This window comes from Rattus norvegicus, chromosome 11 (genome assembly GCF_021556685.1).
Source record: "Rattus norvegicus strain SHRSP/BbbUtx chromosome 11, alternate assembly SHRSP_T2T, whole genome shotgun sequence".
In the NCBI taxonomy this organism is placed as follows: domain Eukaryota; kingdom Metazoa; phylum Chordata; class Mammalia; order Rodentia; family Muridae; genus Rattus; species Rattus norvegicus.
Genome location: NC_141544.1, coordinates 95,853,810 through 95,878,623, shown reverse-complemented (window position 1 = coordinate 95,878,623; position 24,814 = coordinate 95,853,810). Strand labels below are relative to the sequence as shown.

Here is a 24,814-nt window from a genome sequence, read left to right as displayed (position 1 = left end):
GAATTGAACACCAAAATTTTATTAAAAACCAGTCTCACATTTCAAATGTTATCTTACAAGTGAACAGCGGCCAGGTGATATAAATAAGGAGGAGGAGGAGGAGGTCACTTCTGGAGAAATCAAATTCTGGAAGAAGAAAGAAATGTTTCCTACAATTCATCCTTTCTCTTCAGTGTGTCAAGCCGGCCAGAGGAGGCCTTCCCCCAGGGTGACTTCTGAGCAGCTACAACAGGAGGGTGAGCGTGGGCTTGGAGTCCTAGGCCACCCCAGATCTGCTGAGGTACTCACTGTCCTCCCACTCCCTACAGAGTCTGAATGTCTCCCTGCATGAAAAGTCCCCACTTTCACCCGGTGGACCCTGCCTGGCCCCTTCCCCTGCCGGGGCAGCTCCACGGCCTGTGTACAAGGGCCCCTTCCCCTGCCTGGCAGTCTCTTGCTTCCTCCACCATGTAGCAGCCTCCCCTCTCCCTCCCAGTTATAGCCTTGCTCAGTAGCCTGACAGACACAGCAGTACTGACAGTCCAGGAGAGAGGTCTGCCTCCAGTCAGCCCTGGCATGTGCTACTCCCCACAAGCTCAGATCAGAACACACTTGCCACATGGGCCCTAGTGCTCATGCTATCCTCACAATGGCGTTCCTGAGACACACTAGGGCATTCTGTTCCCCTGCAGTTAGGGTTTAACATGGATGCGGTAGCCCCAGACTGAAGAGCTTCTTATATCAGAGGCTTGGCAAGGCTGCCTGGCCAAAGGGAAGCTGGGATGGTCACACAAGCACAGGAGAAAACTACTTCCCCTTCCCATGTGGCTCCTCAGAAGGAAGGGTCATGTGGGAGAATGTGGGCCTCACTAGGGAGGTGTTCTGGGTCACAATGGCCTGTCAGCAACATGCAGTAGGCCTCTCAGGATAGCTGTGTACCACTGAGAGCCCTTGCAGAGCCAAGAGCTTGCTTTCTCATCAATGACTGAGTGCGGAAAAGCCCAGAGTGCCATTTCTGTGGGCTCCAGCCTGGGGCTTGTGGCTGTGGCTGTATGAGACTCTGGGCGGCCTGTATGTCACACATGATGCTCAGCCCCATAGGGTGGGCATTAGAGAGAAAATCTGAGGTCATTCTTGGGGGTTGGGGGTGGGAGTAGGGTCCAAGATGCTTAATGAAATTAATTAATTAATTAATCAATTAAGCTCTCTCAAAAGTACTCCATTGTGGCCTTGCTGGCATTCTTAGGACAGACATTCCTGGGGAAAAAAATCTCAAGACCTTGTTCTGATGGGAAACACAAGTGCCCGCCTCTGTTGAGGGATACAAAAGCAGGAGGTGGGCCCAAGGACCCAGCCCACCCATGCTTACCCTCAGGACAGCAGTGACACAAGAGCATCCAGGAACTTGCTCCGGTCCTCAGCTTTCAGCTCAATTACTGAAGTAATGAAAGGAAAACATCTTATGAGCAGGGAGGAATGAGAAACAAGGCACAGTACATGACCTCTCCCTCCTCCCTCAGGCTGACAATTTTCCATCGCATTCCACACTGCGGGCTCCTGCCAGCCCTGGGATGTTCTGCAGTGTTTGATTTCGTCTCTTTCCCACTGAACTCCCACTTTACATGGTGGAGAGGCCAGAGCCTTGTCCGGCAAGGACCACCACAGCACGCAGGGTAAGCAATGTCAGTCAGCAGAGGGAACACAAAGCACGTGGCAAACCTGACACGGACCTGGACAGGGACTGCATAGATGCCAGTCCCCACAGTGTTGCAGGCCACATCAGCCCTGCTCACGGGTACCTCAGCTTCACAAGGGCAGACAGGTTCAGACAGTTAAGATGAAGGAAAGCTAGACACCGAGGAGGGCTTGTTTGCTGGAAGAGGGCTTCTCCATGCTGTTGGCCACCAGGCTGATAACGACCACACCTACCTCCACACTTGCTACCTCTGGCTCTCAACACTCAGAGGAAGCCAGGGAGCTTCCAGTCTAAACCCTCCCTGTGCAACAAAGGTGCGTTGTTGTCAACCCACCCACATCACAGGCAGGAAGCAGGAGCTGCTGCTCACGGTGGACCAATCCCACAATGCCATAGCTACAGCTGCCTGAGACAGCGTAGGCAACCAGAGTTGGGGAATCAGGGCGTGGTAACGTAAGGATTGCCCTTCTGAGAGGTGCAGATAAAACACTGAGGTGGCTGGGCATAGTGGTGCCAGCAGTTGGGAGGCAGAGGCAGGCAGATGTCTGTGAGTTGGAAGACAGCCTTGTTTACAGGGTACGTTCTAAGATAGCCAGAGCTACATTAGAAAGACCTTATCTCAAAATAAAACAAACAAAACCAACCTATCCACAACCAATCACCACCACGACAAAACAAAAAACCTGAAAGCGAATCAAGAGGTGGATGGAGCGAGTGAGTTGTGCTCCCCAAGTTCCTCTGGTGAGACCTCAACCTCCAGAGTCTCAGAATACGACACCTTGAGTCAGGACCTTCAAACAGGTAAAACAAGGTGCTCAGGGTGTGCCGTACCCACAACAGTAGGGTCCTCCTAAGGAGATCAGGGCATAGACATACAGAGGGGTTTCAGAAAGAAAGAAGAAATCATGTAGCTACGGACAGAGGCTGCCAGTCATACCAGGCATGGCATCGAGAGGAATTAGCCTGTGGAAGTCACCAGGCTATAGCACTCTGCAGCCTAGTAGGCCACTGGCAGTAGTGCACTGTCAAGTCCGTTTTACTGTGAAATACGTCAGTGAGGGGCTGAGACGGCCCAGCAGTTAAAAGCACTTGTCACTCTTGTTGAGAATGGTCCAGGCTTCATTCCCAACACCTAAATGGTGGCTCACAACTGTCTGTAATGCCAGTTCCAGGAGATCCAACAGGCACGCACGTGGTGCGCATACATGCACGCAGGAAAAACATTCACACTCATAAAGTAAAACAAATAAAGCAAAAAGATGTGAACAAGAATAAGATGGGCCAGCTGCTGTGGTGCAGCCCTCTAATCCCAGCACTTGGCAGGCAAGGCGGTATTGATCTCTAGTGAGTTCTAGCCAGCCTCGTCTACACAGTGAGATCCTAGCTCAGAAATAGGACAAGGACAGCCAGAGCTAGAGAGACTTCACAAAATAAGAAAAACAAACAAACAAACAAACAAACAAACAAAAAAACAACCCAACAACAATTCCTGCCCCTGAAAACTCCTCTAACAAACAAACCAAAAACCAAGACAACAAAACCAGCCAACTAACCAACAAAACAGACAGACCAGTCTGATAGCCCAGGCTTATCAACTCCGCACTCCAGATGCTTAGGCAGGAAAGCTGTAAGAACAAGGCCAGCGTGGGCTACACAGTAAGACTATTCCTCAAGATGAAAAAAATAAAACAACAACAAACCAAGGTAAAGCGGACAAGCATAAACCAAGTTGTGTGCTGCTCTAACGGTGAGCGATCACTGGACTAGGCCTTTTCCATTCTCCGACTCACCAAACGCAGCAAGTGTGAGAAGCTGTAAAAACTGTCTTGCAGGGCAGAGTGCTGGAGTGCAGATAAGGCCCTTCATGATGCCAGCTTTGGGCTGCCATAAACTGTGTTGTTTCCTTTTGAACGAGGGAGAATGGCTTGCCCAGCGAGGCCTGGCCTCTAGTCACGACAGCCTGCCCTTCAGGGTGGGAGATGATTTCAGGGCAGGCAGTGAGGCTGCACGCAGGCCTGTGCCTCCCTAGCGAGGATTCTGACAGCAGCTCCGCCCAGGGCTGTCTTGGAAGGGCAAGAGGACTGGGCATCTCCAGCACCGGCCTGCATGGTTCCAGGGCCATTGCTGGCCTGGAAGGTGTGAAGGCAGAAGAATGGCTACTGGGCAGCGATACTCACCTGAGAGGTCAAAGTAGTTGTGTAGAGTCCGGGAGCTGGTGCTTTCTGCTGCCTTCTCAAATGCCCGACCAAAAAAGCTAAAGGCACAGGACAGACTTATTGGGAGACAGACCACAGACAACAGACCCCTCCCAACCTGGTTCCCGTGATACACTGAAGGGCAAAAGCCACTTAGGCTCTGCACAGTGGGTGGGCCAATGTGCCGACACACCAGGGCCTTGGGGGTCTCAGGACAAGTAGAAGCCGCTCACTTCTTTCTATCCGAGCTATCAGTCTCTGGAGGGATGCCCACCACAGTCACTGTGCCCTGCTCCATGCTCAGTGGGGCAGCCATCACCAGGGGCAGCAGTTTGCAGCGTCGATTCTTCGTCTGTGGAGACAGGGGCACTCTCGGTCACAACACAGTCGTTCTCGGCACTGAGGGTGGAGCATGCTGCTCGGCACCTAGAACCCCTGACAGCGTCGGGCCACCCTAAAGCATCCAGGGACGCAGTCACCACAGCGTATGCTCCATTCCACTCGGTATCTTGGGTCTCAGCATTCAGGCATCTGCTGCTCACCCCTCTTAGCACCCTAGCCTTGCAGGGCTCAGCTCTTGCTTTCCCCCTATCACCTCAAGCTCTCTAGGAGCACCTCCCAACACCCCTGCCTTGTCTATTCTCCTTCCTCTCAGTGCATGGCTCTGTGTGGAACTCAGTCATACACTCACACCTCATGGGGCCCTCCTGCAGTGAGGATGGAGGTGCTGAGGTTTCCCTCTCACTATCATCAAGGTGACCAACCAAGTGTCCTGGTTTACACAGGGCTGAGGTCTGACCCAGCATGTGAAATGGGCAGTTGGTGGATATTAGGTCAACGTCTGGTAACTGATTAGACCCATGAAGTGACTGTCTTCTACAGATAAGGAAAGAGGTGCAGAGGTCAGGAATTCTTTCTCACAACTGATATGAGGCTGAGATCTGAATGAAGTCAACAGAATTGCAAAGTTCTCGTTCGGTCTCTTCAGCTTTTGACATTTTAGTCATTCTTAGCAGGTGGCAGGGGGTTGGTTCCAGGACCCCCGTGGAGGCCCAAATCCAAGAGTGCTGTGTTGCTCATGAACACCATCACTGTGTGATTTTAATGCAGCTGCACACCCTCTCCCACACTGCAATCATCTCTAGGGCACTCACATTACCCAATGCAGTGCCCACACCATTACTTCATTTGCATGAAGCCGGTGCGCAACAGACACGAGTTTTGTTTCTTGCAAGTTTCTCAAATGAATTCACTTTGGTGCTGGGGATGAGAAATACCGCCAGGGTCTCACACATATTAGGCAAGTTTCCGCTACTGAGCTACATATCCAATCTTCCTGAGATAGCAATGATGAAAGACTGGCTGTGTCTGGGGAGGCGGAGCCCATGGAGACAGCATTGATTATCGTCAGAACATTAGCATCATTGTTTTACTGCCTCACAGCCTGAATAAAATTCAACTTCCTGATTCTCTTCATAAACCTCATCCTGAAGTCACCACGAATTATCCTTTCTGCATCCCTGCCTGGGAGAAGTCCTCTAGTTGCAGGGTCAGGGCCTGTCTAAATAACGACACTGGGCTAGACTGTGCTCTGAGAAAGGTATTAGGGCCACAAGCCTCCAGAGACATTGTCTAAGCCTTTGTTGGGAACTAGGTATGTATGACTAACCCATCTTTTCCTGGTCTGCCACAGATGAACCCATGTCCTAGCCACACAGCTTTCTGGGGCCCCTCCTACTTATCTGAGTGACATTAATAGTAAGTGGTAGTCCTAGAGTTTGTAGAAAACTAGAAGATTCCTAAAGATTAGGTGAGTTAAAATACGGCCCCATATAAGTAGTATAACTCGGGCGCCGGTAACCCCACGTGGGCCTTAGTGTCCACACCTGCTCTGCTGTACCCATGCTGTTGCCACCTCAGCTGTTGCCACCTCAGCTGTTGCCACCTCAGCCCCACTCCATCCAAGTCCTCACCGAGCACACAAAGGACTTGAGCAGATGCCTGCTGAGCAGACTCAAGGATGCTGGCTTGGAGAACAGTGCGACATCTGGAGTGCCCTGGAAGGGGAAGAGAGGATCAGATGATCAGAGGGGATCACTAGGGGGAGTGGCTTGTCACGCAGGTAAGGAAGCCTAACCTCCATGAGTGAGCAGTAGAGAAAAGGGCCCTGGGAGGTGACGAGGTTGGTACAGAGACAGCTGGCGATGGTCTGCTGGGTGGCTTGGAGGTGCTTCTTGGCGAGCTCTAGACCAAGGTACAGCTTGTCCAGGTTACTCCTGAAACAGGGGACACAAGGCTTATGTGATGCTTGTTGAGTACTCTTGCTAAAATGCCAAGGTCAAAGAGATTGCTGATTCTGGGTTCAAAAGGGGCTTAGGAATACAAATGTATCTTCTCTCCCCCTTGAGTTCCTCTTCACATGAAAGGAAGGAAACACAGTGATCGAGTAAGAAGTCAAAAGGCTCTAGGATCAAAAGACAGAAAACGCATGGGTATGGTGGTGCACACTTGTAATCCCAGCATTCAGGAAAATTGTGATTTTGAGGCTAGCTTGGACTATAAAACAATATAGGATTCTAGAGATCACATAAGGAGGACCCAAGAAGGTACCTAGAAGGTTCCAACAGGGGATGAGGGAAATATAAAGATGCCCTACACCCTTGGGCTGGGGATTTAGCTCAGTGGTAGAGTGCTTACCTAGGAAGCGTAAGGCCCTGGGTTCGGTCCCCAGCTCCAAAAAAAAGAACCAAAAAAAAAAAAAAAAAAAGATGCCCTACACCCACTCAACAGATGGACTTTTATTCTTCTCTCCTAAAAGAGAATATGCCTCTCTGAATATTTTAAATGAACCCTATAGAAAAGTAGGGCTGGCCTTCAAGCAAAGTCCCTAGCTAGCTATACCCAGACACCCAGGGCTTGGTCAAGATTCCATAGCTTCCTTCCTAAATACAAAACACTAGATTATTTGAGAACCACTTATGGCTTGAAGAGGGGTGAGGGTGGGGTGGGGAGGGGGAGGATCCCAATAGAAACAGATGGTTAGAGGGCAATGAAACCTAAAATGACCCTATTATGTTCTGAGAGATTTGGGCAACTGTTAACATTCCTATAACAAGGACAGGACACTAGGGGGAAAAAGCCAGAAACCAGAAGTGTTGACGGAAGTGAAAACTTTGGAAAGAAATAAGTCATTTACTCAAATGGCTGGGGGTGGGGTGGGGTGGGGGGAGAGGGGGGAATCTAGAAAAGCTACTTCAAGCTCCACAAAACAAATCCACGGAAAACACAAGGCACAAATATAAAGCAGGACAATGTCTCCCTTTAGGAAGACAGCAATGGAAGATTAGCTTCTTAATGAAACTGTACAAAAAGCAAACGTGAGCCACAGAGCCTGGGGCCATAAACTGAAGGGACTGGTCTGCACACACAGGGAAAAGGAGGAAACAAGCTAGAACTAAGTGCTTGTGAGTGAGGAAGGGAAGGAGGAAGGAAGGGAGAGGGAGAGAGAGAGAGAAAGAGAGCACGAGCGTCAGTCAGAGCTGAGGAAACCAGAAAGCAGGATGCTGTATTTTTTGACCTTGCACAAAAATCAACAGAAAAAGCAGTTCTACTATGTTAGAAAAGTAATCTGAACTGGCCTTTTCGTAAAACCTATGAATTAAATTCATAATACTTACATAAATAGAGCATTGTGGTCTGGTCCCCACCAAGTCATTATTTAAAAAAAAAAACCAGAAAGTTGGACATGGTAGTGCATGCCTTTAATCCCAGTACCCGGGAGGCTGAGACTCTGAGGCCAACCTGGTCTATTTACATAGCTAGTTCAAGGCTAACCAGGACTATAATGAGACCCTCAAAACACGCAAGTAAACAACTGAACAGAAAGAGATCCACAAATTACCAAGTGAGGAGCGGGTCACCTTTGACACACAGGTTTACTGAAAAGTCACAGCTCCAAAACACCCCAACCGGGAGCGTCCTCCTTCTCCATTAGAAACAAAAGGAGAACTGGAGATGCAAGAATGAAAAATGAAGAACTGGAAGAAAAACAAGAGCCAATGACAATGTCTTAAGAGACTGAGAAGGAGAAAGAAGACAATCACAAAGGAATGCAAAGGACCCAGGACCCTGGGGTGGTGGCACACGTACTTCAGTCCTAGCTCTTGGGAGGCTCAGGCAAAAGGAGCATGAACTTGAGGTCAGACAGGGATATGTACTGAAGGCATGTGAGGCCAGCCTGAGGCACAAAGACCTTATCGCAAATAAATAAATAAACAAACAAATAAATAAAATAAAATGAAAAGGACACTGGTGCTGGAACAGCAGCTTAGGAACAGCTTGCTCAGGGGTAGGGATTCTAACCTTGTAGTTCCCGTAGGACAGACACTCTCATGAATCTTTGTGATTGGTCTCTGTGCAGAGGAAGGCTGAAGCCACAGAACGGCTGCCCAGATCATAGCCATTACCTGGAGAGGCTATCGAGAGCTTGGATGAAGTGGTCTGTCCCTGAGCCATCCTTCTCGGGCCTCTCCATTAGAGACATGGTGGCAAAGACGACATCACTGGCCAGGAATTTATGCCTGAACCCAAACTGAATGCTGAAAGTCTGCACACGAATATCCTTCATCCTGCCAGGGAGGAAGCAATGAACTGGCACTCTCAACTTGTACGCAAGCTCGTATGCCCAGACCAGACTAAAAAATAGCATAAGTTACTCACAAGTCCCCAAGAATGCTCACTGTGACCACCGCTTGGAGGATGAGGTAGGCCAGAAGACCTACACATACAGCCCCTGCAGCCACTGCCCTGACCTTGGTTGCTTCGCCGGTTCAGCAATGAGGACCACATAGCCATCATATGGTCTAGGGTATGGGCAGAGTTCTCATCTGCGTCCTAAATGCCTGTCCAGGCAGAAGCAGGCAGGCACTGGGCTTCGGTGGCACCTGAAGACAGGTAGGATAGAGTATGCCTGCCCCTGGCCCTGGTGCTTTATTTCTGAGTCTCCATCACAGTCCCAGGGTTTAAAGACCCTAAACATGCCAGATATGGTGGCACAGACCTTTAACCCCAGTACTGAGGAAGCAGAGGAAGGTAGACTTTCTATGTGTTCAAGTCAGGCCAGCCTGATCTACAAGGTCTACTCAGTGAGTTCCACTGTGCATTCTAGTTTGTCTTTTTATTATTTTCATGAACTTACTATGTGAATGCGTGTCTCTGTGTACATGTGTCCAAAGACGGAGTTACAGGTAATTATGAGCTACTAGTAATGTGGCTGGGGCCTGTCCTCTGGAAGGGCAGCATGCACTTTTCTTTTTAAATTTACTCTTATTTGGGGCTGGGGCCTGTCCTCTGGAAGGGCAGCATGCACTTTTCTTTTTAAATTTACTCTTATTTGTGGCTGGGGCCTGTCCTCTGGAAGGGCAGCATGCACTTTTCTTTTTAAATTTACTCTTATTTGGGGCTGGGGCCTGTCCTCTGGAAGGGCAGCATGCACTTTTCTTTTTAAATTTACTCTTATTTGGGGCTGGGGCCTGTCCTCTGGAAGGGCAGCATGCACTTTTCTTTTTAAATTTACTCTTATTTGTGGCTGGGGCCTGTCCTCTGGAAGGGCAGCATGCACTTTTCTTTTTAAATTTACTCTTATTTGGGGCTGGGGCCTGTCCTCTGGAAGGGCAGCATGCACTTTTCTTTTTAAATTTACTCTTATTTGGGGCTGGGGCCTGTCCTCTGGAAGGGCAGTATGCACTTTTCTTTTTAAATTTACTCTTATTTTATGTGCATTGGTACTTTGCCTGCATGCACGTTTGTGAGACAGTCAGACTCCTTGGAACTGGAGTCACAGACAGTTGTGAACTGCCAAGTAGATTCTGGGACTTGAGCCCAGGTCATATAGAAGAAGCCATCAGTGCTCTTAACTGCTGAGCCATCTTTCCAGTCCAACAAAGTGCATTTTTTTTCCTCCAGTTTTTCAAGACAGGGTTTTTCTGTGTCCTGGAGCTCACTCAACCCCAGGCTGGCCTCGAACTCACAAAGATCCATCTGCCTTTGCTTCCTGAGTGCTGTGAATAAAAGCGTGTACCATCACTGCTCAGCAAGACAGTGCATTTGTAATCCAAAGAGAACTCAAAATTTCCTTAGGTTCGGTTTGAGCCAATCCCAGTAGTCTGTACATCCTTGGGGCCAGCTTTTATTTTTGCATCAGTGCAGGTGGACGGTTCAAGCCCTGTTTCTAAAGTATAATCCATGCTGGACGTGGTGGATCACACCTGCAATTCCCAGCAGAGGTCAGCCTGGGCTATAGACTGAATTCTAGGAGGGACAGGGTTACATAGAAACCCTGTCTTGAAAAAAAGAGAAGGAGAAGGAAAAGGAAACATAATGCAGAAAAGCATTCACCCAAACTTATTTGCAGATTCTTCAATCATTTCTCGAAGATTCTCCTTCAGGGAAACGTCCATGGACTGAAATTTCTGTTTCACTTGCTTCAGGGGAAGCCTGGAGGGAGCAAGCTGCATGATGAGACAAGACACTGACAGCAGGAAGAGACCTGCCCTGGGATCCCTGTGCATGCCCACGGGGTGTTGACAGGTGCACTCAGACTATATGCTAGGACACAGAAGAGGGACTGACTGTACTGTAGATCCGAGTACATCAACAGAGTGGGGATGCTTTGTGCCAGCAGGGTAGGAGGCTACAGGCAAGGCAGTCACTTACCCCATGTCTGCAAGGAACTCCTGGAGTCGCTTCTGCCCATGCACAGACCAGAGCTTGAACCTGGCTGCAGTGTAGCTGGTGTTGTACAGGCTCTCATGGAGGGACCAGTGCTGGTACAGTACCAGGCAGAGGCTGGGTCCAAGGTCAAGGAACACATGTGGTGCCCACTGCCTACTATCTGGTGCAAACATTGGCCCATAACCTTGGGTTGGTGTGAACCCACCCAGAGTTCTCTGACTCATGCAGGGGGTATCTGAAGTTAAACCATTTTCTTCCTTTGACAGACCAATTGCGGGGTTTAGTCAGTTTCTGTGGTCACAGCCCCGTATACCATGAGAAGCAGAGTAAGCAGTTCAGGTTGCTATATTGGTATGTTTCCCTGGCCTGCCCAGCCCAGCCAAACCCTGCCTATCCTTAAAGCCCTCTTCCATCCCTTCTTGAACTTGCCCTTTACCACACATTGCCCTTTACCACACATAGCCCCTTAGTCCATGGTCCCATCTCAGGCCTCTCCTCTACAGGATCAGATACTCTGCAGTCTTGCTGATGCCTCGCCACCGCTCCACTGGACACGTGGTGCTTTTTGTCCCCATAGGTGCCCCTCCTTCCCAACTCCTAGGGATTGCAGTCCATTTTGCTTCAGCTCTCAGCGGCTCCCACGTGACTCAGACATCGTCTGTGGCCAGCGAATAGAGCACAATCACATTGCTCATAGGAGGGCATGGGGGCTCTTTCACCGTGGTGACGGAGCAGAAAGAACTGGCTGAGCAGCAGGCTAACAGCAGTGACTACTGCCTACACCCAAGGTACCGAGCTGCAAAGATACTCGTACTCAAAGGAGATCCGGGTGCAGTCCACAGAGAGCATGTTCTCCTCCGCCTCGTTTCGGTGGTTATGCCGGGACACATGACGCTGCAGGACGCCAACATCAGTCACATACTTCATTCTGGAACAGAGCATGGTAGGCTGAACCAGCTCCCTCCCCAGTTGTTCCTGAATGAGGGCTGAGGAAGCTTGTTTAGGTATAAACCAGCCAGCTAGAGAGTGACAACAGACAGAGCTGGGCAGGGTGCTCTCTGGCCAGGACATACCCCATCTTTAGGTACTGAGAAACCTTTTGAGAGCAGCACTGACGAGGCTGGCCAGGTGTCTAGCCCACACTGTCAATTAGACCCTGTAACAGTAACCCACGTACAAAGTCCAAACTAGCACACCTCTTGCCAACAAGCGCAAATGGATCTGCTCCAGGTCCCAATGGCCCATCAACTGGGATGGTGACAAGAGGGTCTCCTGTTTTTGTGATCAAACTCATCCTCCTGACAGGACCCCTAGGCCTTCATCTCCTTCCTTAATCCATGTCTCCCCGTAACCTCCAACGTGCATGGGCTACATCCTAGTGCCTGCCTCTAGGCCACAGAACACAGTCAAACCAAGCCCCTGCTGCTGCTGTTGGCTCCACCCAGTGGAATCCTCTGGCTGTAAGGAGGCCAAGCCAGGCCATAAGCAAAGGCAGAGCCTGGTGCTAGGGCCAAGGATCCAGGCAAGGAGAGCCACCCTCCTCCTCATTGTTGCTGCCGCCGCCCGTGTCCTTGTGCAGACTCAGAGACTGCCACACACAGAGCTGCCCTCAAATGGAGATTACTACTTACTGAGTGATCTTGTCGTGCAGCCATTGGTCTGTCAACCCAACAATGGCCCACCTGGAAGGAAAGCACAAGATGACAGGGTCAAGCTACAAGCTGCCTGGCCTTGGTAGGTGTGTGCTGTGGAACCAAGTGAGGAGTGTCCTGTTAGCATGGCCCCCAAACTCACTGTGCTCTGCCACCAATTTGTGAATAATTATCTTGGGCTTTTTTTCTACTGTGATTTCGAAATGTTGACATTTTGAAGTGCTGGCCCTTCCATCTTAAAAAGGGAGGGGTCTTAGGGAAGGTTTTCCTTGAGATACTGGAAGAAACGCAAGGTCAGTCTTCCAGTTCTAGGGCAAAGCTTGGGTAGACATAAACTATACTTGGATTAGAGAGAAGCCACCAATGTAAACAAGTGACCCAAAGGACCCACCACAAATTACACAAGAAGGGAATCCACCCAGTAGAACGATCCTGTCAAAGGTACAATGCACACACCCAAGACCAGGCCCCCGCAATTCTGGTTAAGACCGGTTGCTACCGGATCTAGCAGGAAACAAACTTAGCTTCAATATCAATCGACTAAGTATTTAGCACTAACCAACGTGGTGGGGGGCAGCTGCTTGGCAAATGGCCAGTAACAGCACACAGTGTAAGAGTAAGAGCTGAGAGGGGGTGGGGCCAAAAGATCGGCATTTTACACCTGGAGAATGGCAGGGCACCCTAGGTCTAGAGGTGGCCCCGCAAAGTACTGCCCCGACTCTCTGCAGACCGATGTAGCTATCGCTGGGTGATCAGACCTGAAGGGCCTTGGCATATTGCTTGCAGAGAAAATGGGGGGCCAAGGAGCAGAGCCAGGGCAGAAGTATATACTTCTCGTTTATAACGGATCACATCCAGATGGATCAAAATCAATCAAGTTGACAGTGCCTGGGAGGCTCACTGGTCTGTGTGCTCAAGGCCTGGTTACAATCTGACAGAGAAATTGCAAAAGGGGACATTTCTGAATTGGATTATTACCAGTGCCAGGGCTGCAAGAGTGCCTACCAAGGACAATCTCGCTCAAACCTGCACGGACTGTACTTGCTGGGCATAAGGCTAAATAAGCATCGAGGGTGCAGAGACAGGAGCTGACCTGGAGCCCCACTGTCCTCAGTGAGGTTGGAACTCCTCCGCCCCCAGCACCCAGCACCACACTTAACCCTTGGAAGACTAGGCTTAGTCATTCCAGAGAGGGGCTGCACCTAACATTCCTCATGAAAGCACTGGACCTTAGCTGGTGGCAGGACTCCCAACATGGCTTAGCAGGATTTCCAGGTATATATATGTGTGTGTGTATGTGTGTGTGTGTGTGTGTGTGTGTGTGTGTGTGTGTGTGTGCGCGCGCGCACGTGCATGCACTACGTACCACAGCATGTCATTCAGGTCCTTGGACATCATCCAAGCCAGGTCAAACATCACCATGGCTGACTGCAAGGAAAACAGAAAATCCTGAAGTCAAAGCAACTGAGTTCACAGAAGGGGCCACACAGTGGGGACAGCTCCAAGCCAAGGAGCCCAGTGAAGCCCTGCAGATCAGGGTATTCAGGCTACTTTCTAGCATGTGAGAAAAAGTCCCCATCAGAGTAACGGAAAGATGACAGAGTAATTCCACTGACCCCAAACATCAGTCTCTGCTATCTAATGTCATGTGAATCTTTGTGTTTAGTCGTGTAGGAATGAAGAATGGAAGCTAAGTGCCACCCAGTGGGAAGTCCAGGCATAGCACTGCAGGGACCGCTGCACATCTCAGAGGTAAGCTCCAGGCTATAATGAAAACAGGTCAGGAGGCCCTGCTGTCCGACTGTCTACCTTGTATTCACATTCTTCCTGCATGGAGGCAGCCTCAGACACATCCCTAGGGAAGCCAGATGAGGGATGGCTCTGGTTCTGGTCACCAGGAGAGAGTGGGAGGGGCCCTGGACTCCCTGTGAAAGTCTTTCTGACGGGGCTGTTCAAGGATAGAAGAGGTAAGTGACCTGAATGGAGTCTGAGTTTGGTGAGAGACTGTGAAGACAGTAGATGTCTGACCAGCAGACTTAGTATAAATTTTCCTCCAGAGAAAAATTTCAAGGGATCTGGAGAAAATGAGGGCTCATTTCTGAGACAGCATTATTCCCTCTTTAACCATTGCGGGGGCTGAGCAGAGAGCTAAAGGACAGGGCGACCCTCGGATTATAAGTAAGACACAGGGAAGATAATACCAAGAGTCCAAGACCTAAAGGCCAAGTCTCAAGACTAACAAGTATTTTACTGAAACAAACTTGATTTGTACTAAGCACGCATCCCTTTTGCACTATCATAAACAATCAGACAAAAACCTTACATCAAATCAACACGTTAAGAACCATGTATCTTCTATAGCTACTGAAGGCCCTAAATTCTGGCCAGTGCTAACAGCCTAACAACAGGCTTTCTACACTAACTTTTTTTTTTTTCTTTTTTTTTTTTTGGAGCTGGGGACTGAACCCAGGGCCTTGCGCTTGCTAGGCAAGCGCTCTACCACTGAGCTAAATCACTAACTTCTATTTCAAAAGTCAGAAGCGCTCCTGTAATCCCATAGTTTAACCTTCTTACACAGACATTAATACAGTTATTTGTTTACTCGGAGAGGGTCTCACTATGTAGCCCTGGACGGCCTGGAACTCACTAGGTAGACCAGTCAGGCCTTGAACACAGAGATCTTCCTGTTTCTGCCTCCCAAGTACTGGGATTAAAGGTGTGTGCCGCTGTGCTGGCTAGTCTTATGTCAACTTGACACAACTGAGAAAATGCCTCCATAAGAACAGGCGGTCAGCAAGTCTGTAGGGCATTTTCTCAATCAGTGACTGACTGGGGAGGGCACTCCCACTATGGGTGGTGCCATCTCTGGTCTAGTAGTCCTGGGCTTTATAAGACAGCAGGTTGAGCAAACCAAGAGGAGGCAGCCAGTACGCAGCGGTCCTCCATGCCCTGAGCATCAGCCCCAGCCTACTAGTTCCTGCCCTGATTTCACTCAGTGATGGACTTACTACCTGGAAGTGGAAGGTGAAACAAACCCTTTCCTCCCCAGGTTGATTTGGTCACGGTGTTTCACACAGCAACAGTAATTCCGACCAAAAGCCAGCTTACTCAGTCTGTTCAAAGATTTGTTTTAACTGTGCGTGCTTTGCCTGATGTGTCTGGGCATCACGTATGTGCCCGGTACCCACAGAGGTCAGAGAAGGGGGCAGATACTCTGGGCGTGAATCCATGGATGGCTGTGAACTGGTATGTAGGTTCTGGGAAACAAATCTGGCTCCGTAAGGTGCTGCTCCTAACTGCCCTGCCAAGCCATCCTCACAGCTCCATTGCTCTGTATTTTTGATGATGAACAGAAGCATGGCTGCTACCCAGCCTGAGGGGCTACCCTAACAATTGCCTCTGAAAGGAGTACAGGCGCCCTCGAACTACAACGGGCACACCTAATGCAGCAGAAACAAGACAAAATAAGCAGCATTCAACTCATCTAACGCGCTCAACATTCTAGCTTAGCTAGATCACAGGTTTGGTTTCTCTGGAACTCCTGGCTGACTCCTAGCTCCTTTAGACCACAACGCTTGTGTAACACAGAGAGTAGCCCAGAGAAGCTCAAATGTGAAGCACAGAGAACAACTCTGTCTCTCTGAGACAGGATCTCTGTTTAGCCTTGGCTGTCAGGGAACTCACTCTATAGAACAGGCTGGCTTCAAACCTAAGAGATCCATCACCTCTGCCTTCCAGGTCCTGGGACTGAAGGTGTGTGCCACCATGCCTGGCTTTATTTTATGAAAAAAAGGTATGCTTGATTCTATAATTAAAAATAATTAACAAGTGCTGTGGGGTAGCTCAATGGTAAGCACTTTTCTAGTATATTTGAGTCCTAGGTTTGATCCCCAGTGCTACAAAAACTGAAAGACAAAAGGCAAGAAGGTTTTTTTTGTTTTTTTGTTTTTTTTTTTAAACAAGGTGGGAAGGATTTATTTTAGATTATAATTTCAGTCACCACAAAGGCATGGCAAAGAACAGCTCATGTCAAGATGGCCAGGAAGCAGAAAGAGTCCTGTTACAATCTTAAATTTATCTTGGCGGGTAAATGGTGTGTAAATATACTCCCAGTTATGTAGGAGGAGGCAGAAAGAAGGTCACTTGAAGTCAGCAGCTTAGGGCTAGGCAGGGCTGTGCATAAAGTCCTCGTCTCAGAGCATTGATTTCTGAGAAATGCATCGCCTTTGTGCCACCATAAAGTAAGAAAAGGAAACCATGATGCCAACCAGAGCACACTGGGAAGCATCCATCCTACTCGGCTTCCAGAGGAGAAGGGCAGATAGCGCAGAGGCTGCACCACCCACCCAAAGGCAACTCTCACGAGCGCCAGGTTTTCTGGCTTTGCTCTCTCTTGTTCTAGGACGCTGATCCCTGGAGTCAAACCTTTATAGTGTGTCAGACCGGTTCATACTCACGGATGTCCCATAATATTCATACTGCTCGTAGTCGAAGAGGATGTCTTTCCTGTAACAACACAAAATGGTGTCTTTGACTGAGAGCAGCAGGACAGGAAGGCAAACTTTTTGAAAAAGGCTAAAACTTTAGTTTCCGAAAGAAAAAAGCAAGAAGTCATGGTACCAATTGTTTATTCAGTGACTCCTTAGCAGAATGCACACCTTAGGCAGCCCTGGCCTCAGAACCTGGTTTCTGAGAAATTACCTCAAAGCAACTAAACTAAAACATCCTTTAAAAGGAAACAGAAAGGCAGTAGAAATCTTTTTTCTTCAGTGTTATGGATTGAGCCCAGAGGACTGTATTCACATATGAAAACATCACACTATACCCATTAATAATTTACAATTAATGTGTTAATAAAAAACAAAGACTGAATCAAAAGAAGCAAACAAATACTAAGCTGTTTTATTTATATTGTTTTTATGAGTATGAATGTGTACCTGTGAGTACCTAGGAGTTATGAATGCTGAGAACCAAACCCCAGTCCTCTGCAAGAGCAACAAGTACTCTTAACCACTGAGCCGTCCCTCCAGTCCCTTCTTTTGACTTCAACCTGGCTCTAAACATTAAGCAGTTTTTAAGACTGTTCAGAGGTATGAAAATCCGTGACCTGAGGATGGGCTCAGGTCCGTAGATCGCTAGCTCAGGACCACATAAATTAGGCGTGGTAGCACACACCTATAATCTCCCACAATCCCAGAAGAAGCAGAAGGACCAAAAGTTTAAGGTCATCCTTGGCACACAGCAAGTTGGAGGCAACCTGGGCTACATGAGACCCTTGTCTCAAAAGCCAACAAACAAACAAAAACCAAAGATGAATTCAGAGGTATAAAGAATGATTATAACAGAAATAGTGGCACACGCTTTACTCTCCGCGCTTGAGGGGTTGCAGGTGTGCCTGGGATATATGGTGGGACCTTGCACCAACTATTTTTAAGTAGAAAAATGCAAAATGAGATGTGTAGTTTGATAATGTAAAACATGCACAAATATAAAAACTTCAGAGAAAAAATCAGAATATTTCAGAGACTTAACTCAGAAAAGAAACTTCAACTCAGAACTGCTTATTTTCACTTATCTATCCCTACACTTCTAGAAATGGCCTGAAATTGTCTTTTTATAGGAAGGGTAGTCTCTCTCTCATGGTGGGCAAATCCTTCAGCTGGACCACAAAGACCGTTAGCAAGCAACTCCTACTGTGTCCAGTTTCAAACACACAGCTACCTGTGTATTTCAAGCGAGAACAACCACTCTAGCATTTTCATTTCAAAGCACCTCATGGTTTTTTTTTGCACACGCAGTAATAGGAATTATGGATAACTTAATTACTTTTCATATTTCTTTCCATGAAAAGTTTTATGCAATCACCAGGTATCTGTTATTTTACTTTAAAGAAGATTATAAATGAAAGCATCCACATTTGAAAAGCAAGTCTGGTAAAGGCCTCGTTCTAACGGAAGAGCCTGGATTTGGGTGACTACTGGGCCTGTCCTATAGTTCTAGGAAGCCAAGGACCAATACATGGGGTGATTCAAGACGGTCTTCGAGGCAACAGCCACGCACTCTCTGCAAAGTGGCTGACCCCAAGACTCCTAGCTACGGGACTGTGGCATTCAGAAAGGATTATGGGTAAGACGCTGATGGACAAAGTCTGGGCTCCTGTACCACAGAGCCACCTCACCAGACTCACCTCCGGGCCTCCCACTCCCTGCGCTGCCTCCTCTTCCTGTTTCGCTCCACTATCTCCTGAAACAGTGACAAACGGAAGAAAAGCGTGGTGGTTAGTGAGGATGGCCTCCGTGTGCTCAAGTGTCTGAGTACTTGGCTCCCAGTTGATGAACTATTTGGGAAGGATTAGGAGGTGTGTCACTGGGGGTGGGCTTGGAGGTTTCTGAAGCTCCGTCTGCTTCCTACTTACAGTTAAGGGGGTAGTAAGCTCTCAGCTATTGTGCCAGGGCTATGTCTACCCGCTGTCCTTCGTGCTCCCTGCCACGAGCTCTAAATTAAATGTTTTCTTTTATAAGTTGTCTTTGTCGCGCTGTTTTGTCACAATAGAAAAGAATCTAAGACAAAAAGGGTAAGCCTGGCGAAGGGCTGGTTTGGAAGAAGCCCCTAGGCACAGATCTCTGAGGGAGAATGTAGGCTTTGTCTATTCTCCAAGTTCAGCCTGTACCTGGGAAGCTGAATAGCTGAGGCAGGGGAAGACTGGTTCATCTGGCTCCAGAACTTGGCGGACACCACCCAGATAGAGAGGAGCACAGGCTTTCCTGGCATGTGCTCCTTGTACGCCCAGCGTCTGGCCACTTTGCCCATCTAGCATCTAAAGTCCCTGTCTGCCACCAGGAAAACAAGAGCTGTGTTTCTTCCTCTTGGGTGTGCCAGCAATGGTTTTAACTTCTTAGGTACAAAGGCATGGGTGCTGTGGTGATTCTACAGTCTATGACCACAAGACTTCCTTCAGGAAGATGGTGCTAAGATATCCCAATGTTGGCTGGACATACCGCGACTCTTACATATATGAAGCTAAGCAATATTGCAAACGCTAAGAGCAAAGGCACAACAGTTAAAGACCTGTATATAGCCTGCGTTCCTTTCTTGGCTTACCTAGACTTGAAACCCAAGAAGCTGCCAATCGGGATAAACCAACAGAAGGAGAACAAAGTCCCCAACCAAAGCTGCCGTATCAGTCTGGCCAGAGCTACACAGTGAGACCCTGTCTCAAAAAGAACAAACGAACCAAAACCAAAAATCCCCATAAAAAGTTAAAGGAAGCTCACACAGAATAGACTCAAACCTGTGAGCACTAAAGCAAATAAAAGAGTAGCAATAACAGGTAAGAATACAGCCCCACTAGAGGACAGCCACCATCTACCCGCCTGCCTCCCTTGTGCTAGCAGAAGCTCATGTTGGGCAGATCCCTTCTATTGATCAAATTCAGATCACACACACACACACACACACACACACACACACACACACACACACACACACGCCTTCCTTACAGTGTTTCTGTAGGACTGGCCAAGGGATCAGCCACACATGGTACCTTTCTGTTAACTACAATGAGCGATACTGTGGGAAAGTGGAGGTTTAATGTTTCTCCATGGTGGGTCTGCCCCTGCCTGCTCCCACTGCCACAGGGTTTCTCTGTGTACCCCTGGCTGTCCTGGGATTAGTGATCTGTAGACCAAACTGGCCTTGAACTCAGAAGTCTGCCTGCCTCTCCCTCTAGAGTGCTGGGATCGAAGGCGTGTGCCACCAGATGAGTTTTTCTTTTTTGAACATTTGCTAGTTAATCTTACATCGAGCTAAACTGACCTAAATTTCATTCCCTTTGCCAGGATCCTCCTGTGGAGATAAACCATAGTTCAAATAACTCCAGAAAACTCCAGAGGCCACAATGCTAGTGGGTAGAAGCCAGAGTCTGTTCTAATGTGCACTAACTCCTCCATTTCCCTCTGCTTGGCGTGCCCAGTTGAGCACAGGCCTGGAATGCCACAGCTGGCTCACACACACCTGGAATGCCACAGCTGGCTCACACACACCTGGAATGCCACAGCTGGCTCACACACACCTGGAATGCCACAGCTGGCTGTCACACACCTGTCCTACTTTTGCTTCCTTCAGGATACCCACCTGACCCACTCACCTCTTCTAACCCTTCTAACCGTAAGCGCTTCTCTGAAGGCTCTGCCCCACCATCGTCATTTTCTGAAAGATCTTCTTCATCCTCTGCTTCATCTCTAAAGATGTCATCATAGGCAGGAACTTCGAGGTCATCCTCTTGTTTAATAAGCAATTTGATCTATTATAAAACAAACAAACAAACAAAAAAACCAATGCAGGGGCTGGAGAGATGGCTCAGCGGTTAAGAGCACCCGACTGCTCTTCCAGAGGTCATGAGTTCAATTCCCAGCAACCACATGGTGGCTCACAACCATCTGTAAAGAGATCCGATGCCCTCTTCTGATTTATCTGAAGACAGCTACAGTGTACTTATATATAATAAATAAATAAATCTTAAAACAAAAAAAAAAAAAAAAAAACCAATGCAGTTTTTCTTCTCTCCTTTCCAGAAAACCATTCATCATATTGGTTCTGTAGAATCTCACTTTTTCTTAACCAGCTGCTCCCAAGTTTCCCGTGCACACGACAGCAGAGCTCAGGCTGCTTCGCACAGTCCAGTAAGGCACGAGAGCTGTCCCGCATGGCATTATTAAATCATGAGGGTGTCAGATCCCATGGAACTGGGGTTATAGACAGTTAGAAGCTGCCATGTGGGTACTAGGAATTGAACCCAGGTTCACTGAGTCATCTCTCTGCCCCCCCCCCAACATTTCTTTCTTATGCTATACATTAAAAAAAAGAAAAAGTTCTACCAGTTGGCTTTTGATAGAGAATATGAATGTGTTGTTCTGGTTGGATGTCATAATGGTTTATCCCCCAAATGGTCCACCACACCTGAAGCTTGCTGCCTGTGTAGGGTATTGAGGGGGTAGAACCATTAAGAAGTGGAGCCTGGCAAGTGTTAGGTCATCAGGGCTCTCTCCTTACTGATGGAATAACAGCATCTCTCAGAAGTGTGTCGAGCTTCTTCCTTGTGCCACCCGGCTATAAAACTTCATTGGCTTGCTCTGATGTTCCTTCCTGTCTTCCCATGGAAATTTCCTCACTATCCTATACACTTCCTCTATGGGGAAACCACTCACTACAGGGGTCTTACTGAGTAGAGCAGATGTTTGCACCATGTTCTTGAATATAACTTTTATCTATAAGGTACCCAGTCTCGGATATTTTCTTATAGAGACACAAATGGATCAAGACCCCTAAGACAATACAATTTTCGTCTCTAATAGCAATTGCTGACTGATTTCTTTTGAAGAGATCCTTCTTTGAGGATCTCAGAGTCTGAAGCCTTGTGGAAAGAGCAGATCACAGAAGGCTTAAACAGCTGGTCTGTGCCACATTTTGTATTAATGCTTTGAGGTTCAGACTAAGTACAGTAGAGCCATCTTCTGATCCTCCACCTTCCAAATGCTGCGCTGACATGAGTCAGATAAACTACACTTCTAGTACTGAAGACGCCCCCTAGCTGGAAAAGTGGGAAGCATGCTTTGCAAAGGTCTGTGTGATGCTGTCACAGCACAAAAAGGTACAGACTGACTAAAGGGAGAGCACACGTAAATGCTGGGTACCTGAGTGTCATTATACACATTCACAACGTTCACTGGCCTGTGGGTATCACACACAAAAAATATACTGTCTTCGTCAGGCTGAAGGATATCCAACAGGTCCACGTTAGCGCCACAGTTTATGAGGATGAAATAGGAGAACTGAAAAAAAGGAGGAGGCACTGTAAAGGAAGACACTGCACCAAGGACACCTCCTCCCTCAACACTGCCAGTCCCTGTGCTCCTCTGCAGAGCACGTTACGGCTCAGCAGGAATGCTAAGTGGCTGGAAAACTGCCCACAGCTGGTCTCATTGTCTTTCCATGATGATACTGTGAAATAGGTTCTTCTTGCTTCCTGAAGAGCCTTCCTGAGGCTCCATAAACTTAAGACTTGTGCTGATAGCTACTGAAGAGCAGAAGCAAGACTTCAGGCACATACTGAAGTCTCGCTGAATATCGCTCAACTATCCTGTCCTCTGCGGCTTATCTCGTTAACAGCATTGTGTGGGTTAGGTTTGCAGGAAATCATGGGCAGACTCACCTGTGGCCCCCTAAATAGTAAGTCCTTTAGTAAACTCTCACTATAGCAAAAACCTTAGTACCGCCTTAGTAACACCAAATCGCCTGCCTGTGGGCTCATACCTGTAATATGACACTTGGAAGGCCATGGAAGGACTGTCCAGGAGTTCAGGGCCAGCCTGGGCTAGCAAATAAGATGGTGTCTCAATACTGGCGGAAAAACTCAAAATTATAAATGAATCTCTTCAAAGTCATCTTAGGAGTGGCCAGGGACTCCAAAGACGCTTTGGCATGTCCTACCCCCTCCCTTTAGGGTCTTCAATATCCCACTTCCCATATGGTCCCAAGTAGGTCAGCAATCTTGGTTCTACTACTTAATTCTGAAGTGAAAAAAATGTGTTTGATAACTGGAATGCATTTTCTAGAGATAACATAAAACAGTGCTGTATTCTAATAAAACAAGTGAGGTTAGGACTGAACCCCCAACCAAAGAGCGAGCATGAGCTAGACCTAGCCTATAAGCCCCGACTCCCCCGTGCACGTATGTAGCAGATATGCAGCTTGGTCTTCATATGGATCCCACAACTGGAGGGGAGGCTGTCCCTAAGTTTGTTGCCTGTGTGTGGATTCCATTCCCCTAAGTGGGCTGCCTTGTCTGACCTCAGTGCCAGAGGATGTGCCTAGTCCTGCAGTGATGTGCCAGGGTGGGGATACCTTGGGGGGCTCCCCTTCTCAGAGAAGGGGTGGGGAATAGGAAGAAGAACTGGGGGGGGGGGGAATAGGAAGAGGGGGGCTGATTTGGGATACAAAATAAATAAACAAACAAATAAATAAATAAATAAATGAAAATAACAAGTGAGGTCAGCGTAGGTGCGGTCCACACCTACACCTCTTTTACTTTTGAGACAGGATCTTGTTATGTAGCCCAAGCTGGCCTCAGACTTGCTCTATGTAGTTCAGACTTGCCTCAAATTGGTGATTCCTTGGCAACATTGATTCTGCCACCATAATTTCAAGCATAATGAAACTGGTACTTCAAAAACACACTTACCCTACTTCAGAACTAGCCAAATGCTAAGTATTAAGAAACTGCAACTGAGGAAAGCTGCTTAATTATTTTAAAATTAGTTCATACTTGCTCTTTATGTTCAAGAAACGCAGTTTCAAGTTCTTGCCACCCAGAGACTGGAACCAGCGTATACTGTACGTGGTCACATTGAAACAGGGCCTGGAGGAAGAGCACATGGTCAAAAAACCCCTCGTTTAAGATAACTTACCTGGAATCACCAGAAGCAAATAAGCAAACTAGTTGAGTTGAGAGACAAAGATCTATGTGATATGCTGTTTGGTAAAGCTAGGTGGCAAGCCTGTGAGCGAGCGTTCAATCTGAATCTGTACAATAAGGAATCTGTACAATTTGCCAGAGTAAAACATTAAGGGAAAAAACTAATTTTAAATTATAGGGGTTCTGAAAAATCCTGAGCCCAGCTCGTTGTAAAAACCACACTATGATCAAAGCCCAAACGAATAATCTTCTCGAACAGACCAGGGACTCCGGTAATTCCAGCACTGGCTATGATACCACGCCCAGCTGTCACGTTCCTTATCTCAGATTCCATCTTTTACACGTTCAAAGATTTCAGAGGTGGAACCCTTTTCACTTGGGTTACGGTAAAGACCACTATTTACTTGTCTCACCATTTGCACGACACTTCTCTAGTCTCGGTATAGGTCAGAGGATCCTTTGACTAACTCACCTCCTGTCTATTTCTTCTGGTCCCTCCCCTTCTGCGCCCCGCCTCCTGCTGGGGCCAACCCTGTCCCGTCACCTCTCGCCTCAGTCCTATCTTCCTAAGGCTTTCAAAGCTCACCTGAAGTATCTTGCAAGCACACAAGGCATCCACGTCCGAGGCCACAAAGAGAAGGACCCTCTGTAGAAGCGAACACCGACAGATGAGTTGAGTACAGGGACACCAAAGTCTGTGGCAACACCCTGACCTCCCGGCCCATCCACGGACACTCGCCCTCATCCCTCCCCTCAGATAAAGTTTTGATCAGGATCGTTGGACGGGAGTCACCTGGTTGTGGACTAGCTCGTAGAACTCCTTGCGGAAATCGGTCACGAACATAGCCACAGCGGCCGGATACCTAGAGCTGGCGCTGAGACACCGACAGCCCGGAGGTCCTCAAGACTCCCGCCAAATCACAGCTCTTCCGATTGGTCCACGCCAGCAGCCAATAGTTCTTAGTCTTTCCTCCTTTCTGATTGGGTCCTACGGGGACAGCCAATAATGCTCTGCGATTCGCAGCTGGATAAGATCCGCCCGCCCCGCAAAAAGAAGCAACATCGTTACTCCGGCTGCGAACCTTGT

General features: G+C 48.1%; 1 protein-coding gene across 3 annotated transcripts; it reads right to left on the bottom strand.

The window, feature by feature from the left end:
• On the bottom strand, positions 1–24,647 carry Cdc45 (cell division cycle 45). 3 transcript variants are annotated; one of them, XR_015632646.1, is made up of 19 exons: positions 24,521–24,647; positions 24,314–24,373; positions 23,578–23,670; positions 21,947–22,084; positions 20,401–20,556; positions 18,442–18,497; positions 16,712–16,760; positions 13,621–13,682; positions 12,234–12,284; positions 11,411–11,530; positions 10,585–10,716; positions 10,267–10,379; positions 8,337–8,498; positions 6,008–6,146; positions 5,844–5,927; positions 4,104–4,222; positions 3,853–3,929; positions 1,349–1,415; positions 1–126 (listed from the first exon to the last, which is right to left on the bottom strand). XR_015632646.1 is itself a non-coding variant. In NM_001105866.2 (19 exons), exons 1-18 carry the CDS (start codon positions 24,569–24,571, stop codon positions 1,351–1,353), a joined length of 1,713 nt encoding a protein of 570 aa, NP_001099336.1. In that variant the 5' UTR covers positions 24,572–24,586; the 3' UTR covers positions 2–126; positions 1,349–1,350. The 3 variants fall into 3 exon arrangements, 1 of the variants encoding a protein (NP_001099336.1); NM_001105866.2 differs by having other exon boundaries at positions 2–126; positions 10,267–10,365; positions 24,521–24,586; XR_015632645.1 differs by lacking the exons at positions 1–126; positions 1,349–1,415; positions 3,853–3,929; ... (2 more) ...; positions 6,008–6,146; positions 8,337–8,498 and adding an exon at positions 9,444–9,572 and having other exon boundaries at positions 9,635–10,365.
• Between the last annotated feature and the right edge of the window lie 167 nt (positions 24,648–24,814).

Excerpts from the sequence above, each read along its gene's own strand:
- Cdc45 (NM_001105866.2), bottom strand. The coding sequence starts at position 24,571 with ATGTTCGTGACCGATTTCCGCAAGGAGTTCTACGAGCTAGTCCACAAC. Across the intron at positions 22,085-23,577 it reads TTCTTGAACATAAAGAGCAA|TTCTCCTATTTCATCCTCAT; the intron begins GTATGAACTAAT and ends CCTTTTTTTCAG. Across the intron at positions 10,366-10,584 it reads GAGTTCCTTGCAGACATGGG|GCTTCCCCTGAAGCAAGTGA; the intron begins GTAAGTGACTGC and ends TGCTCCCTCCAG.